The sequence below is a fragment of the Girardinichthys multiradiatus genome, chromosome 18, assembly GCF_021462225.1.
Source record: "Girardinichthys multiradiatus isolate DD_20200921_A chromosome 18, DD_fGirMul_XY1, whole genome shotgun sequence".
NCBI lineage: Eukaryota > Metazoa > Chordata > Actinopteri > Cyprinodontiformes > Goodeidae > Girardinichthys > Girardinichthys multiradiatus.
Window position 1 is genome coordinate 38,335,760 of NC_061810.1, and position 17,861 is coordinate 38,353,620.

General features: G+C 40.5%; 1 protein-coding gene across 6 annotated transcripts in view; it reads left to right on the forward strand.

Moving 5' to 3' along the window:
• plch1 (phospholipase C, eta 1) overlaps nucleotides 1-17,861 on the forward strand; it is an 87,796-nt gene that overhangs the window by 24,647 nt on the left and 45,288 nt on the right. For all 6 annotated transcript variants that reach the window (XM_047391781.1, XM_047391782.1, XM_047391778.1 and 3 more), the window contains one exon: nucleotides 9,012-9,158. In XM_047391781.1, coding sequence (XP_047247737.1) covers nucleotides 9,012-9,158 — 147 coding nt within the window. The remainder of the gene's footprint in view (nucleotides 1-9,011; nucleotides 9,159-17,861) is intronic.

The window sequence follows — 17,861 nt, forward strand, 5'->3', positions numbered from 1 at the left end:
TGGGTGAAATTTGTTCTTCGCTTTTTAGTCGCGCTGTTTTATCTAAGCGAAAAGTGCGATCCACCTATTTCTATGGTTCTGCTGAAAAGTCTGCTGGACCTTCCCTTCTGGCTCGTAACATTTACCACATTGGAGGCACCGTGGCTGTGCCGCACAAATGCAGACTCACACAAACTGGTAAGGAGGACAAATTGGTATGACATTGTGATTTGTGTGACACTGAAGCGAATAAATTTAAAAATAGTGCATCTTTCCCACTTTTCTACTTTAATCGACGTGTTTTTGACACATTACAGGTAATTTTTCAATGTATGCATGCTGACATGTTGCATAATGAACATATTTTATGCTTGCACTATTTATAACATCAGAAGAGCAGATACTCATGTTTATGCATTAAAACATAACCAGGAAGAGCAAACTAATACTTTGAACCTGCAGAGAGACTGTTTAATAGAGGCACTGGGATAATTTCTGTGTAATTTATCATTGGTTGTATCACTGATCAAGGTTTAACGTGATTCATGGACAGTCGGTCAACCAAAGCTGAAGCACATCATGATTAAACCTCTGCACACAATTGCCCTTCAGCTCATGAGAGGCTAAACAGAGCAGCATCAATTGGTGGTGCCAGCTCCCCATTCAGACCCATTGTGTTGTGTCTGATTGCTGCGCTCCTTATGTTGCATCACAGTTGAATTGGCTGGGATGATTATTTGGCGCTGGCGCATTCTGCCGCATGAGTAGTGCATGGAGAACCAGGCAGATGCCGGTGAATATAAAAGTACATATTTATAAATAAATTATGTTGAATCTATGGAGTGTTGTCCATTCTTACTTGGCCTCAGAACAAATTCAAAACAGATATATTGTACAAAAGTGTAAAATTACTGAAACATTAGTCAGGTCTCATTATTCATACTGAGAGGAATCTGAAGATTCTTTTTGTGATTAAAAAGGACAGTTGAATAAAAGCTGCTGTCATTGATAATGTCACACCACATTTTCTGAGCTCTTTGTTTTTGCCTTATTAAATGGATCTAAGTGAGAAAGGGCTTTCTTCATCACCTACCCTATTAAAATGTGTTTGAATTGGCTCGGCCTCTGTGCCAAGACAACCCTTTGATCTGCTCTTTGCTCTGCACCGACAGAGATGATGAGTGTTTACCCGTTAACACACATGCATGGAGTGGATCATACACATACACTGACTATGGAGGCACAACCAACAAGGGACTGTTTTGCATATTTTCATACATTACTAATAGTCATATCTAAAGACAGTACCTTGCAAATGTATCCATCCCCCTAACACAGTTTGTCATATTACAAACACAAACATTGGTGCTTTGTATTCAGATTTTACATAACTCTGCAGAGCAATCATTTTGTTAGAGAACAATAGTAAACAGAATGATGAAGATTGAGGAACACACAATAGAGGTCACGGAAATATTTGCTGAAACGTTTAAAACAGTATCTAGTTACTTTGAGAAAAAAACAATATCTCAAGCTTTGAACATCTCTTGGAGAAATGTGGAAACCATTTTCATTTGAAAATGGCACAATACCAAACCTACCGAGACATGGCCGTCCACCTAACCTGAAAGGTTAGTTAAAATGATTAGGGAAGCACCTAACAGGCACATGGTAGCTACGGGGGACCTCCAGTGATCCTCATGTGGAAGAATCTTTCCACAGGACTAGTAGTCGTGAACTTCCCTAGGTTGACCCAAATGAGACATTTTTTCATCGAAGGAACCAGTTCACTTCAGGTGACTTTGAACTTTGGTGTTTTGTTGAGAAGTGTCCTGTGTTTTCACCAGTTTTGGGAAAGCTACTACACTTTCCTTCTATGTTACACAATAGGGAAGGAAAGCACAGTAGCAAGATGGTGGAGATTGATGACCAGTTCACCTTTCTTCTGTGTTTAAAGGTGTTTCTATTAATGCAAACGGAGAGCATCCAAACACTACAGCTAATATCGAAAAGATAACATGGCAACATACTTGTTGTTTCTATTGTCTCCATCTTTGACCCGCCCACCAGTGACATCATGAGGAACCATAGTTTGCACCCTGTTGGCTTTTTTTTGGTAGAAAGACGTGACACCAGTTCGAAATCACATTCAGGAACTGGATAGGCTTTCAACCAAGTTGGTGGAAAAGGGGTAACGGAGTGACAAGAACAAAGCCATGGTTGAAAGAAAGCCGAAAGAAGCTCCATATAAAAGGGGTGTGGACACTGCAAACATAAAAGACAATGCTCTACTGAATTAGGACAAAATTAAAATTATGGGCCTATTTACATAATGCTTTGTGTAGAGGAAAACATGTCACATCATCCAGAAAATACCATCCCAATGGTTAGTCATGGTGGTGGCAGCACCATTCACCATCATCAGGATGCTTTGCTTTAGCAAGGTGCATGGAGGCTGGTCAGAGTTGATGAGAAGATGGCTGGAGCTAAATACAGATCAATCCTGTCAAAAACCTGTCAAAACCAGTGGTAGAGGTTTTCTATGATATTTTCATGCCCAGTCACAGTCCAGACCTAAACTGGGAATCTTTAGAAAGTAATCAAATTTGCTGTTCATAGATGCTCTCCATCCATTTTAAATGTGCTTTAGTTATTTTGATTGAAATAATTTGTTGTAATCTTTTTCAAAAACAATTTATCATTGTTCCTTTCACTTTACAGCCATGCACTACATTGTGTTAGACTGTCACCTTCAATCCTAATAAAATACAGTATATTGAAGATTTTGCTTGTAACAGAACATATTGTAAAACATTTTACAAGGTATAATTATAAGGATAAAGCTGCCATGAATGGCTGTCGTTTTATATCCTTTGTAAGATTACAGAGAGGGAACAGGCCCAATACAAATTCAGTAAAGACTGCAAAGCATGAAAATGGGGTTATACAGGATCACATACATTTGACAAGTGGGGTTAAAGATATACTGAGTCCAATTTTCTTTCTCGGCTGCAGGATAGATATTCTAAAAACTTACTTGATCAGATGATGATAGCTTAAATGGACATGGAAGAAAAGATGAATGTAAAAATGTTTAGGTCATGGAGCATTTAATGCAAAAATCTACCAATCGTTAATTCTGTTTTAGGATCGTAATCTGACTTCCTGCTCCCAGGAAGATGATATATTTCCCATGTTATGCTTAGTTGATTTAAGTTGAAGTGCTTGTAGTAAAATTCTGAAGGACAGTTATTTGAGAATCAGATCTTGAAATACTGTATATCAACAATTGGTGAAAGTATTCTGGCTTTAGGGAAGATCTTGTATGATTTTATCACTTTGAAATATTAGATTTGTGTCTGCTGATGCTACATTATTTTTAACAAAGACTGACAAATAAAGCCTGCTTATTTATTGGATCAAATTTTACAGGAAATAACACATTTATATTTGATATAATGTAAGAGTAATTCTAATCATAAGAATAATGAAAAGTGTTTAATTGTTTAACCTTGACCACATTGTTTTCAGAAGATTGTTTCGTCTGATTTAAGCTTTTCACTGAGAAAATAAAGTAGAAATGGCCTGTTCTCATCAGCAGAATTTGTGAATGTTTGCAGTTCTTGATGAAACCCCTATTCGACACTGAATTCAGTGATTAATGAACCTGTCGATTTCAGAAGTGGCCCTATGAGATAAATAATGCAATGTGACCTATTTTTTGTTTTTGAGTAAAGCATTTCTCTAAGTAAGTTCTCTCCTCAGTGTCCCATTACTTTTCCTTAGAAATTTCTCTCAACTAGAAAAGCCTTCATAGAGCACAGCCCTCCGCCAAGGCAATATGGTCACTGACGCATGTCAGATTTCTTCTATACTGATGAGCTATACTCATGGCCGCTGCTTGTCAGCTGTTGACTGGGTGACGAACTATTTGGGAATTCCAAGCTGTCACATCATTGTGGGACTGCAGTCTTTGGGTCAAATTTGGGCACCCACTGCAGTCTGTGGGCTAATTATTACACTGGCAGGCAAAGACTGAACTTATAACTCACGTAGGGTTCACTAGTCTACGTTTTTAACCCAAAAGAGGGTTAAAGTGATGGACATCTAACAGTTTGACAAACAATTGGTTCACCATTTGACCCATTTGGTGGTCTGTGAATAAAACTGAGATTCCTTCTATCTCGTCTCTAACGTCACAGTGTTTTGGGAAATGTCTGCATAAAACTGTCAAACCTTTATTCATTTAACCAGTTACATTTAGTTACTTTTTAATTACTTTTCAACACACTTGGATCTGTCATAGATGGGTGGTACAATAAAGGCTATTTAAAGGGAGCCAGATCTTCTGGATCTGTTCCTCTGAAGGGAGCTAGATCTTGTGGTTTTGTTCATGTCAGAGTTGTTTAATAGGCTCGTCCATGTTTATATTTATTTATTTTTAGGAGGCCAACATGGGTAAATAATTATTGGGAGGATGCAGATTATTTGTTGATCTGGACTTGAATGAAAATATTCCGCTTTCCTTTATTTGTAAGTGCATCCAGATGCTGCCAAGGTTTCCTGGCTCACACTTGTGATTTTGTCTTTTTGAGCGTAGCTGTCTCAATTGCTTAAAACCATATACTGTTCTAAATCTTTCAGAAAATCCACTATATTTTATACACATATTATTACATCTTCACTCTCTTCTCATGCATTTATCACACTGCAGAACTAGATGATCAGTCTTACTCAACCTGAAAATAAGGCTCTGGTACTATTTCAAAATTCTTCCAAAAGTAGTACTTAAAGGACCTTCAGCTGTATTCATCCTCGCTTGTCAGCTGAGCTCATCCCTCCACCACCCCACCTCCACCATCTTCCTTCCCATCTACTCCTTGCTTCCTCGCTCCCTGGCAGCCAATCCACCACCAGTGTCGGATTGGGGAGAAGACATCTCTAAATCTAAACCTTACAAATGTTCATCTTAGCTCATGTCATTCTCAGCATTCATGTCTTCCTCCCAGGTCCGAGCGCCAAAGAAATAACCATGTAATTTCACATCATTAAAACTTTTCTAATTGCCATCCCTTTTCCTTGTGAGTCTTTTCAGATTGAAATGATAGTTTGTGAAAAAGGGCAATATTTAAAGTCTTCAGTGTGCTTCTTTTATATATAAATGTCATATGAAGACATGGATTTTCTCTTTGAATTGTAGCAACAATAGCTTGTTATTTAACCAGTTGTAATCTCAGATTACAACAGTAATCCCTTGTATTTTACATAATTTCATGCTCAGATGCTAGAAAACTTGACCTTAGCAGTCCATTAGGCTTTTTCTTAATCTCTTCATGCCACATCCCTGTCAGATGATGTCAGAGATCAAATATAATGGAATTAACAGTGAGCTAAACACCAGTTGCATCTGCAAAACAAATTCCCAGAAACTCCCCTGTTACTGTACATGGACGATTGTGAGATCATTAATGGATGTGCAGCTTTCCTGAAACAGTAGGAGGTAATTTAAATATCCAGAATTAATGTGATTTGTGTTTTATAAAATTAATGGAGTGAGCATCTGTGACTGAAAAAACTTGACAAATGTCCAAACAAAATTCAGACCAAAGCCTGTCCTCGGGATAGAGAGGCTGTTGACAAGCACTCTACTGAATGTGTGCACTGTCAAGCATGTTTAAACATGTGTTTTAGTGCCGTGAGTGGTTTCACTTTAGCTGTCTTTGAAGATAATCATCCATGTCATCACAAGAGGCATTTTGGTCATTTTGTGTGCAGCTTCTGAATGTGTGCTTTTTGCATCTCCACCAAAGTAACACTATATTAGAAAAACTCAATATCTTACCAATAAAGTCTTTAAATCACAACATTAAATAATATTACATGTTTTAGATGTTTTTTTATCTATAAAATATGATTTATGTTTTTAAATGTTAAGTTGTAAGTTTAAAATCAGTTTTCAAAACTTCATCACAACTGGATACCAAAGGCAAAAATTTGCCATCCCTCTCTTAGATAAATAATATTATATAATTTTCTCAGTTATTAAAATTGACATACACAGTTTGTTTGTCTTGCATTTTATTTGCGGGTTTGAGTAAATAATGCTCCAGTCTCACCTTTATCATACTGTTACATATGTAATTTGATCTCCAGGGATTTATTTGGAAATGTCAAAAAATTGTGACATAAGTGTCACAAATTAAAGATGCCATATACATTAACACCACTGCTACTGAATTTACATAAGTACTATTCAAATGTGAATTCACTCACCTCAGGATGCAGAATGCTTGAAGTGGCTTCAACGGCAGGGCTGTCTCTCCCATTTCCTGACTAACCTGGATTATTGTTTAACTACTAGCATTTCAGTGACAGTGACATCATGATAACTTTGTCCCACCAAAGTAGCTTTTAGTATATTTTACACCTTTATTTCAATACACACACTATACAGAATGGGGAGCATCATAAGCAACAAATGTTTTTGTACAGGACAGATCTTGATGTTTCATCAAATACACTTAATTTATTAATGTTTAAACACATAAAATACCATTTTTGAGATGGTGACATAGGTGGCAAGACAACAAAACAGCAGGACAACACATTTATGAACTTATAAAGGTAGTTCTCTAAAAGTTTAAATTTGCCAATGCAAAGATGCCCTGTCACACACTCAAACTCACTCCTAAAGGGCAATTGGAGTGGCTATTTATCCCGAAAAAGGAATGTCCAGAGAAAGGCCAAGGCATGCATAGAGAGAAAATGCAAACACACATAAAGGCTCCGTCTTTGATTTAAACCCAGAACCTTACTGTTTATTTAAAATAGACAATTTCTAGTAGAAACTTCAATTTAGTTTTAATGTTCATTCTGTAATATTTACAGTTATTACTCAGCACCTTCAAATAATTCAAATATGGGGGATTGCTTTATTCGAGGAGAGTGTGTTATTTGGCCTTGAGGACTTGGCCCCACTTGCATTAAAAGGAAGAGAAGTGTGCTTGAGTGAGTTGCTGAAATTAGAGCAGCTCTTGTGAGTGACATTTATCTTCCGGTTCTGCAGGACTCTCTAAGCTCAGTGGCCACTTCCATCTGAGAACATCCTGTTTGAAGCCTCACAATGGTGAGGTATTGTTGATCAATTGTTAGGTGTCATCTTAGTTTCATGATGTCAAAATGTGAACAGTGGGATGAGGAGGACTGTTAAATACTAATTCTGATTCAACCAGGAAATGTATTGGTCAATTCATGGATCAAACACATGTTGCCAATTTTGTCACCAAGCTCCTTGTTAAAGAACATCAAGTTGTGCAAAAAGTACAAAATCACTGAACAGTTGGACATGTGCATTCAAAGGTTTAGAAGGTCACTTTTTTACATCAGAAGATCACTATTTTGCACTATAACCTTTACGTGTAAAGGTTATAGTGCATTTTAAGTTCATTCATTCCATAGTGGGTCACGGGTGAGCTGGTGCCCATCTCCAGCAGTCTACGGGTGAGAGGCAGAGTACAACCTGGACAGGTTGCCAATCCATCGCAGGGCTACACAGAGACACACAGGAGAAACAACCATGCACACACTCATTCACACCAAAGGGCAATGTAGAGAGACCAATTAACCTAACAGTCATGTTTTTGGACTGTGGGAGGAAGCCGGAGTACCCGGTGAGAACCCATGCATGCACAGGGATTCAGAAAGACCCCTGGCCGGGAGTCAAACCCCGGACTTTCTTGCTGCCAGGCAACAGTGCTACGAACTGTGCCACCGTGCAGCCCTGCATTTTAAGTTCTTCCTGAATTTTTTTCTAAAAGCCATATATCCCAAAATTTATGTGAGCAGTGTATAGATTGTATAAAAATTTTTAAAACGTTTGATTCTGGATTTATTGGTTTTACATTCATGTTTTGCCGCTGTCAGAAACTGTTCTTTAACTGAACTGATGTTAATGATTGAAAACATGAAAAGGGAAGATGTATTGCCTTTAATATGCCATGCACTAAAGCATGCTGCTACAGATGTCGTTCATGCTTTGTGTGCTACATCTATGGCAAAATAAATGCACTCGTACATCCATAACAGGCTCCACTACTGAGGAGGAACATTTTGCATTTTGTTGACATCACTGCATTTATCTCTATTATCTTTATTTGCTGTCACAAAAAGTAAAAAGTCAGAAGTTTTGTTTTTTATCCTTGTTTTTATGCTGGGCAGTGCCCTGCAGTCAGGCAATCAAACACAGACTCACTTTATGCTACTTTATACTTCTCTCTGTTCTCTTCCACTTTTCCTGTTTCCGCTCATTTGAAAATCTTTGACTTCAAGCACAACAGTGCATTACCAAGCCCCTATCTGCTTGCATGTGCTTTGTGGGAAAATGGTTTGCATACCAGCTGGTGAGCGTGTCTTGTTACAGCTGATGGTTAGGGACATTTAATAATGCCACACTGTTCAGAACATTATGCAGAAGAGTCCTGGAATGCAATAATGAATTCATTCACATTAACAATAAACAAATAATGAACTAGATATGAATTTTTTAAGATTTGATTCTTTAATTGGTTATTTTAAAGCAGTGCTTTGCTTAAAGGAAATCACCATTTAATACTTTAGCACTTGGTCAAAATCTGAAGAGCCAGAGACAAAAACCTATTTATTCCACCTACCTCAGGATGATGTGAGAGTTTTTTTTAACAGCCTTCAGGCTTTTAGCAAAACTATGAACAGGGAAAGATACACATCAGAAGAGTATCTCCCTTTGAGACATTTCTATTTTTTTCTTCACTGAGTTTCTTCTAGCAGCAGGTCAGTGGGTAACAGAGAAGCAGCCTTGTGCATCACACAGTAGCGTCTCTGTTGCACCTTGGATGCTGAGTCACATCAGCTGCTGTCTGCTAATGACTGTGCGACTCTGTGACACTTCACCTTACTTCTTCCTGAGAAAATATAAATAAACCCACACACCTGCTCCTTTTGTTTTTTTAAATGAGTCCTCTCAGTTTTGTTGTTGTGTTTGCTGTTTCCCACAGTGGAGAGATGCATGAGTGTGATGCAGTCCGGGACACAGATGGTGAAGCTGAAGGCGGGATCCAAAGGACTGGTTCGACTCTTCTACCTGGATGAGCATCGCTCCTGCATCCGCTGGAAGCCTTCACGCAAGAGTGAGAAAGCCAAGAGTGAGTAGAAGGACTTTAATGCACACATCTGCATGCACCATAACAGATTAGCCTATACGGAGTCTGAGACTGCCTTCTCTTCTTTTAACCTCCAGGTTAGCAACATCTCTGTCACAATCTGAGGGAATAATAATAATACAATTTTAATTAGCTTATTCTGTAAAGGTTTGAATGGTAAGAAAATAATAAAAATTGTATTATTGGTAATAATGGAGACCATATTTACTAGTTCACAACATCTGAACTGATCTGAATCCGAGTGGTGTTTTGTTATTGGACTTCAGTGCTAGTCACGGATTGTCCATAACGAACAGCATGTTCAAACATAAGGGTGTCCATCAGTGCACTTGGCACCAGGACACCCTAGGCAGGAGGTCGATGATCGACTTTGTTGTCGTATCATCAGACCTTCGGCCGCATGTTTTGGACACTCGGGTGAAGAGAGGGGCTGAGCTGTCCACTGATCACCACCTGGTGGTGAGTTGGATCCGCTGGAGGAGGAGAAAGCCGGACAGACTTGGGAGGCTCGAGCGCATAGTGAGGGTCTGCTGGGAACGCCTGGCGGAGCCCTCGGCCAGGGATGTATTCAACTCCGACCTCCGGGAAAGCTTCGACCAGATCCCGGGGGATGTTGGAGACATAGAATCTGAGTGGACCATGTTCTCCGCATCTATTGTCGATGCTGCTGCCCGTAGCTGCGGCCATAAGGTCTGCGGTGCCTGTCGCGGCGGCAATCCCAGAACCCGGTGGTGGACACCGGCAGTAAGGGATGCTGTCAAGCTGAAGAAGGAGTCCTATCGGCTGTGATTGGCTTGTGGGACTCCTGAGGCGGCTGACGGGTACCGTGAGGCCAAGCGTGCTGTGGCCCGGGCTGTGGCAGAGGCAAAAACCCGGGCCTGGGAGGAGTTCGGTGAGGCCATGGAGAAGGACTACCGGTTGGCCTCGAAGCAATTCTGGCAAACCGTCCGGCGCCTCAGGAGGGGGAAGCAGTGCTTCGCCAACACTGTTTATAGTGGGGGCGGGAGACTGCTGACCTCGACTGAGAACATTATCGGGCGGTGGAAGGAGTACTTCGAGGATCTCCTCAATCCTGCAATCACGCATTCCGTGGTGGAAACAGAGGCTGGGGACTCGGGGTTGGACTCTTTCCTCACCCAGGCTGAAGTCACCGAGGTGGTTAAAAAGCTCCGCGGTGGCAAGGCTTCGGGGGTGGATGAGATCCGCCCTGAGTACCTCAAGTCTCTGGATGTTGTAGGGCTGTCATGGTTGACACGCCTCTTCAACATTGCGTGGCGTTCGGGGACAGTGCCTCTGGACTGGCAGACTGGGGTTGTGGTCCCCCTTCATAAAAACGGGGAACGAAGGGTGTGTTCCAACTACAGGGGGATCACACTCCTCAGCCTCCCTGGTAAGGCCTACGCCAGGGTATTGGAGAGGAGAGTCCGACTAATAGTCGAACCTCGGCTTCAGGAGGAGCAGTGTGGTTTTCGTCCCGGCCGTGGAACACTGGACCAGCTCTATACCCTCTACAGGGTGCTCGAGGGTTCATGGGAGTTTGCCCAACCGGTTCACATGTGTTTTGTGGACCTGGAGAAGGCCTTCGACTGTGTCCCTTGTGATGCCCTGTGGGGGGTGCTCCAGGAGTATGGAATCGGGGGCCCTTTATTAGGGGCCATCCGGTCCCTGTACGAGTGGAGCATGAGTTTGGTCCGCATTGCCGGCACTAAGTCGGACCTGTTCCCGGTGCATGTTGGACTCCGGCAGGGCTGCCCTTTGTCACCGGTCCTGTTCATAACTTTTATGGACAGGATTTGTAGACGCAGCCAAGGACCGGAGGGGGTCTGGTTTGGGGACCAGTGGATTTCGTCTCTTCTTTTTGCGGATGATGTGGTCCTGCTGGCCCCCTCTAGCCAAGACCTACAGCATGCGCTGTGGCGGTTCGCAGCCGAGTGTGAAGCGGCTGGGATGAAGATCAGCAACTCCAAGTCCGAGGCCATGGTACTCGACCGGAAAAGGGTGGCTTGTCCTCTTCAGATTGGAGGGGACTTCCTGCCTCAAGTGGAGGAGTTTAAGTATCTCGGGGTCTTGTTCACGAGTGAGGGAAGAATGGAGCGGGAGATTGACAGACGGATCGGTGCGGCTGCCACAGTAATGGGGGCGCTGTGCCGGTCCGTTGTGGTGAAGAGAGAGCTGAGCCGAAAAGCAAAGCTCTCAATTTACCGGTCGGTCTACGTTCCTACCCTCACCTATGGCCATGAACTTTGGGTCATGACCGAAAGAATGAGATCCCGGATACAAGCGGCTGAAATGAGCTTCCTCCGTAGGGTGGCCGGGCACTCCCTTAGAGATAGGGTGAGGAGCTCGGCCATCCGGGAAGGGCTCGGAGTAGAGCCGCTGCTCCTCCACATCGAGAGGAGCCAGTTGAGGTGGCTCGGGCATCTATACCGGATGCCTCCTGGACGCCTTCCTCGGGAGGTGTTCCAGGCACGTCCCACCGGGAGGAGGCCCAGGGGACGGCCCAGGACACGCTGGAGGGACTATGTCTCTCGGCTGGCCTGGGAACGCCTTGGGCTCCCCCTGGAGGAACTGGAGGAGGTGTCTGGAGAGCGGGACGTCTGGGCGTCTCTGCTGAGTCTGCTGCCCCCGCGACCCGGTCCCAGATAAGCGGAAGACGACGAGTACGAGTACAACATCTGAACTGACTTTGGCCAATACCATTGGATTTGGCAAGCACGGTCCTTTTCTATACTACACATTTAACAGACGACAAAAATGCTAAATTAATAGCATTTCCTGCTCAAAAAAGAGATCAGAGCTTGGGTTGAATTTCTTATGTTTGGTTTAATAATATCTCTTTAGTTTTACACTCTTTAAAAGTCCACCTGATTCAAAACATATAAGGTAGACTGGCCTTACACCAGATGGAAGTTAAAAAGAAAGTTTATGATTTTGTCCATTCATTTTTAAATGTGTGATTTTCATAGTCTATGGATTTTTGACAGTGCCATGTTCTTTTACTCATTCATCTGTGGACACTGTCATTGTACTGTCAGCAACTATGAGCTCCCAAGCTTGTCACTTACAGTGTATTACAAAAGTGAGTACACCCCTCACATTGCAGATATTTAAGTATATGTTTTCATGGGACAACACTGACAAAATGACACTTTGACACAATAAAAAGTAGTCTGTGTGCAGCTTATTTAACAGTGTAAATTTATTCTTCCCTCAAAATAACTCAAGGTACAGCCATTATTGTCTGAACCACCGGCAACAAAAGTGAGTACACCCCTAAGAGACCACGTCCAAACTGAGTCATTTTCCCTCCAAAACGTCATGTGACTCGTTAGTGTTACTAGGTCTCAGGTGTGCATAGGGAGCAGATGTGTTTAATCTTGTAGTACACCTCTCGCACTCTCTCATACAGGTCACTGAACGTTCCAACATGGCACCTCACGGCAAAGAACTCTCTGAGGATCTTAAAAGACAAATTGTTGCGCTGCATGAAAATGGCCAAAGCTACGAAAGGATTGCCAAAACCTTGAAGCTGAGCTGCAGCACAGTGGCCAAGATCATCCAGCGTTTTAAAAGAACAGGGTCCACTCAGAACAGACCTCGCGTTGGTCGTCCAAAGAAGCTGAGTGCATGTGCTCAGCGTCACATCCAAATGCTGTCTTTGAAAGATAGGTGCAGAGGTGCTGTCAGCATTGGTGCAAAGACTGAAGAGGTGGGGGGTTCAGCCTGTCAGTGCTCAGACCATACGCCACACACTACATGAAATTGGTCTGCATGGCTGTAATCCCAGAAGAAAGCTTCTTCTGAAGTCTGTCCACAAGAAAGCCCGCAAACAGTTTGCCGAAGACATGTCAGCATGTCTGGTTTTGGACAGAAGTCCGGGGTTTGGTGAACAATGCAGTGCACTTTGCATAGATTACAATGCATATGTTGGAAAGAACCAACTGACACTTGGCTGGTAAAAAATGTTACGAAGGTGAGAACAACCTGATGCTTTGCTGGTTCAAAATGTTCCCAATGTGGGAAGAAACTGGTACTTGGCTGGTTCAAAATGTTCCCAATGTGGGAAGAAACCGATGCTTGCCCAGTGCAAAATGTTCCCAAGGTGGAAACAAAGTGGTACTTGCCTGGTACAAAATGTTCCCAATGTGGGAACATACCAGTGGTGATTGCTCTAAGACTGCAAAGGAAGCTCAGCTTCCCCTAAAATGTCAAAACAATAACTGAACTAAGAAACAACCATGCACACATGCACACAAACACTTACACATAAGGAAGATTTTAATGGACTACCTAACCTGAGATCAATTCAATTAAATTCGAAAATACTTTATTAATCCCAAAAGGAAATTAAATGTTGTTGTAGCTCATTATGAATGTTTCTTCAAAGATGCATGTTTTTGTACTGCAGAAGGAAACTGGAGTACACAGAGGGAACCCATGCAAGCAGAAAAAGAACATACGAGCTCCATGCAGAAAGGCCACAGCTAGGATTCAAACCCCAGGACATTCTTTACAAGGCAACAGTACTAACAACTGTGCCACCATGCATCCCCACCTAGGAAACAAAGCTGGACAATGCTAGAATATGACTTATTATTTTTTGTATTGGCTTGACAGTGGATTATATTTGGAAGAAGTATTTTATCTGAGCAAGTACAACACCTAAGTAAAGCACCTGTGTCATTTGACAAAGAGTGAAACGTCTTATCTCTGAGGCCAATGAAAATAAGTCATGACTGTCTTAAATTGAAAAAGCAAAAACAAAGAACAATTACAAATTAGAATTATGTTTTGAATTTACATAATCATGATAATCCTTGTACATGTTTTAGTAGATACCATGTTTGAAAGCACTTTACATTTCACTACTTCCTTTTTCAGTAACCCTTCAATTTTCTCTCTGTTAAAGTTTTTTAAAATCCAGCACATCACTGCGGATCTGAGGTGATTAACATTAAACATGTCATTGCCCTGTAAAGGCATCGTTGTAGTTTCTTTATTGTGCAGGCTTCATGCATCTAACCTGCTGAAGCATACATCTGCTTGGTGTGTAAAAGACAATCAATGTGTGCATGTGTGTTAGTGTGTGTGCTGGTGAAATGTCAAGCTCTGATAAGCTTTTTAAATAATCTCTGTTGACATAATGAGAAAAAAGACAACAACTTCCTGGTTATTTACTTGAATGTGCTTGTGTGTGTGTAGAGGATCAGAACAAGGCTGCTATATTGTTAGTCAGTCACAGTGGTATTAAAGAGCTGAGATTATGTAACAGAAAACCTTCATTTTAATGTATAGGGAAAATGGTCATGCATGCATTCTTAGGGGATTATACAACATATAATATGTGACTGGTGATAATTTAAAAGCAAAAGGTTTATTGTTTTTAGTAAAATAAATATTTTATATTGATGAGGTTTTTGAAGTGTTTGAAACAAATTTTCACAGTGGTGGACACAGGCTAAGGTGGAAATGCATGAGGAGGGTCTGTGTAAAATTCAGGGCAGGACACAATTCACCACAGGCTGTTCCTAACACAGACACAGGATCTCAGATAGCCAAATTTATACAGCAATCTCATTAGACTGTGAAACTCTGAAGCCCGCAGCAGTTGCTTACTATGTATTGTTACACACGATAGATGAAAGCGAGAAAGTAGGGGAATTAATTTTGGTCACGGTTTATTTTGAAGTGTTTGGCTTTTATTCATTTTTTATATTTTCATAAAATTCTCTGTCATGACACCAGTTGGAGCTCATGATAACAGTTTAAAGGCGTAAGCTGGTTGTTATCAGTGTTGTGCAAGTTTATGCTTCAGCATGTTAAGCTAACATTCAGTTTCCTTCGCACAGATTGGGATAATTTTTGAGCTATTTTGATTTAGTTTAGTTTTTTTCCCTCTAAATTTAAGCTTGGAAGCACACTCTCCTGTTGTGTCAATACAAAATCACTAGCTATATGAGCTTACAAACAGAAACACTACAATTCAGGATGGATATATTTACAGATGTACAGTATATGAACTCCACATGATATTTGATGATAGCTTTTATTTAATGCATTGTTTTTGATACTTTTCACATATTCCTTGCATTATCTTACTATTACTATGTATTACTGTAACCTGGTGAAAAAAACAAATGTTTTGCAACTGAAACTATTTTTATTCAACTACAAGGAAAATTCAGTTGATTTAATTTAAGCAGTGACTGCATTAAGACCAGTGTAGGAATTGTCATCGTCAATTGCTATGCTGTAAATCTGACCTTTTGCTTTCATTATGTGTTTGGCTAGCTTTTGGAAAATGGAATGGAATAGATTATGGACACCCTCATCTAGTGACTTTGGCACATTGATTTCTCTTTTCTGAAAAAAACAAAATATTAACCGCTAACTAGCTGCATATTAACATGCATTTTAGTGCTATATTAATTCCTTGAATGTTTTTGCATGGCCGAAAAAAAATAGTAAATTAGGTTGAAAATGCATAGACAGTGGGAGTTCTTCCTTGATATTGACCTATAAAGCACTAAATGCTGTTTGGCCAAAATACATTTTGGAGTTGTGAGTCAAATATGAACCTCTCAAGTCATCAGATACCTGCTTCTTTATTTGCTATTCCATGTTGGTTCCTTTAAATCAGGATTGAAAAACTTTATTGTTTAATGCAACTTTTGATTAAAGAGTCCTACTCTTTATTTTTATGTGATGCTTCTCAGAGTGTAAAGGTTTTGTTATTTTAGTGTTTTCATTTGATTTTGAGTAAAGCGTTTTGGACTGCCTAGTGTATAAATGGTGCTATGCTTTGCCTTGCCATCCCCCTCTTTCAGAACCATGAAGAGCTGAAAGACGGTGATTTGTTTCATGCTAGGGGACTCATAAAAAATGTGTATTTATTGAGGTATCTAAAATACATTTTAGTTCAATTTAGTTTATTATCCCACAATGTTAATCTAGACCCTGTTGTAAAAGGCCAAATATGTTCTGCCTTAAAATTTTCGTCTTGTAAGTAACTTTTCCAAAATTATGATTAGTTGAAGATTTCTGAAGAGAATACTTTTAGTTATATGTTTGTCTTTGCAAAAATAACCCTAAATAAAGAAAATAGTAGTACTTAGTTACAGTATGTGTGCTTCATAAAGTGTAGAGAAGCAACTTGTTGATCAGAACCTCAAAAGTTCATAGTTAATAGGCTTCTTATTAGACAGTATTTAGAAAATTAAATGAGAAAACTTTATTCTCTTGCAGAACTGGGTCACAGAATTTGGGTCTGTGCCTCTTTATTGTGGGGTGCACAATGCTCTTAAAATCTCCTTTCAACTGAGGCAGATAACTCAGCTAAAGTTCAGAGATTTAACAAGGCCAGAAAACGTGCCTGGACTACTGTAATGCTCTTCATATTGGGGTTAGCTAAGCTCCCCTTTGGCACCTGCTGTTAGAATGCTCCTGTTCACCTTATAGCAAGGGCATACAGACATTAATTTGATTAGTCAGTTTTTCTTACTCTCAATTGACTCCCTGTGTGCAACAGAATAGATTTTAAAGTTCTCAATTTGGTGTACAAATGTGTGATTGGCTATGCTCCTCTTTGGTCTGGTTCAGAAGTGTGTTCCACCTCCGTCCCTAAGGACGGCTGATCAATCAGCTATGGTTAATATGAAAACAGGGCGTGTTTCTACTTACTCTACTGGTGTCTTATGTTTTTGGTGTTTGTTTTTTTTAGAACTTTTTCAGCACTAGATGCCTTTATTTTGGACAGTTGGTAGACAGGAAAGAGGGGCAGAGGAGGGGGAGGCATTCGGCAAAGGTTGCCGGGTCCGGGACTCAAACCCGGGACAGCCGCATCGAGGACCATAGCCTCCATACATGGTCGCGTGCTTAACCCCTACACCAGCACATATGTCTGTATGTTTTGTCTTTTTTCTATTTATATTGTACAGCACAGCGGTAATGCTTAATAATGGTTAATGAAAATTAATTTGGAACTAGATAGCCAGTAAAGTATAACTTGTGTAATGTAATATAAAATGTTACTAAACTTCTTATCATCAGCAATAAAAGGGGTCTTGTGTCATTGATGAAAGTAGCAGAAAAGATTTGGTGGAAGAAGCTGTAGAATCCTTGGAGATTCACAGATGACATTGCTTTTTTAAGGTGTCTCTATAGAGGGTGTTAAAATTTGATATCAAGGGATTCTCTCTGAACATAATTTGTAGTCACTTGCGAGTTAACAGCTTGAACATTAGAGAATTCTCAGTTGAAGAGACAATTTTGCTGCTCAATATAGGAAACAGGACTATTAATGGAGAAAATTATATACTCTATAATGCCTGTTTTTTATAATTATGATGAATGTGAACAATGTGCTTCTAACTTTAAATAGCATATATAATAATTTTAGAACTTTTCCTTTTTAGTTGTTTTCATTGTTGTAGTTCATTATAGATCTAATAGATTCCATGACTGAAACATGTAAACCAATATAAAAGTGTGAAAGAAAAAAAGTTTATACAGGGCAGCCGAGAACACAGCCGAAAGTTGCAGAAGAGCTGTGACTCATTGCCAAAACCAAACCCAGGCCTCAAAGCATAACACAATTGCAACAGAAAACATAAATATTGACAGATTGTCATAAAATTTATACAGATGTTATTTCTTGTCACCCTGCAAGGACAAGCCGGTATAGAT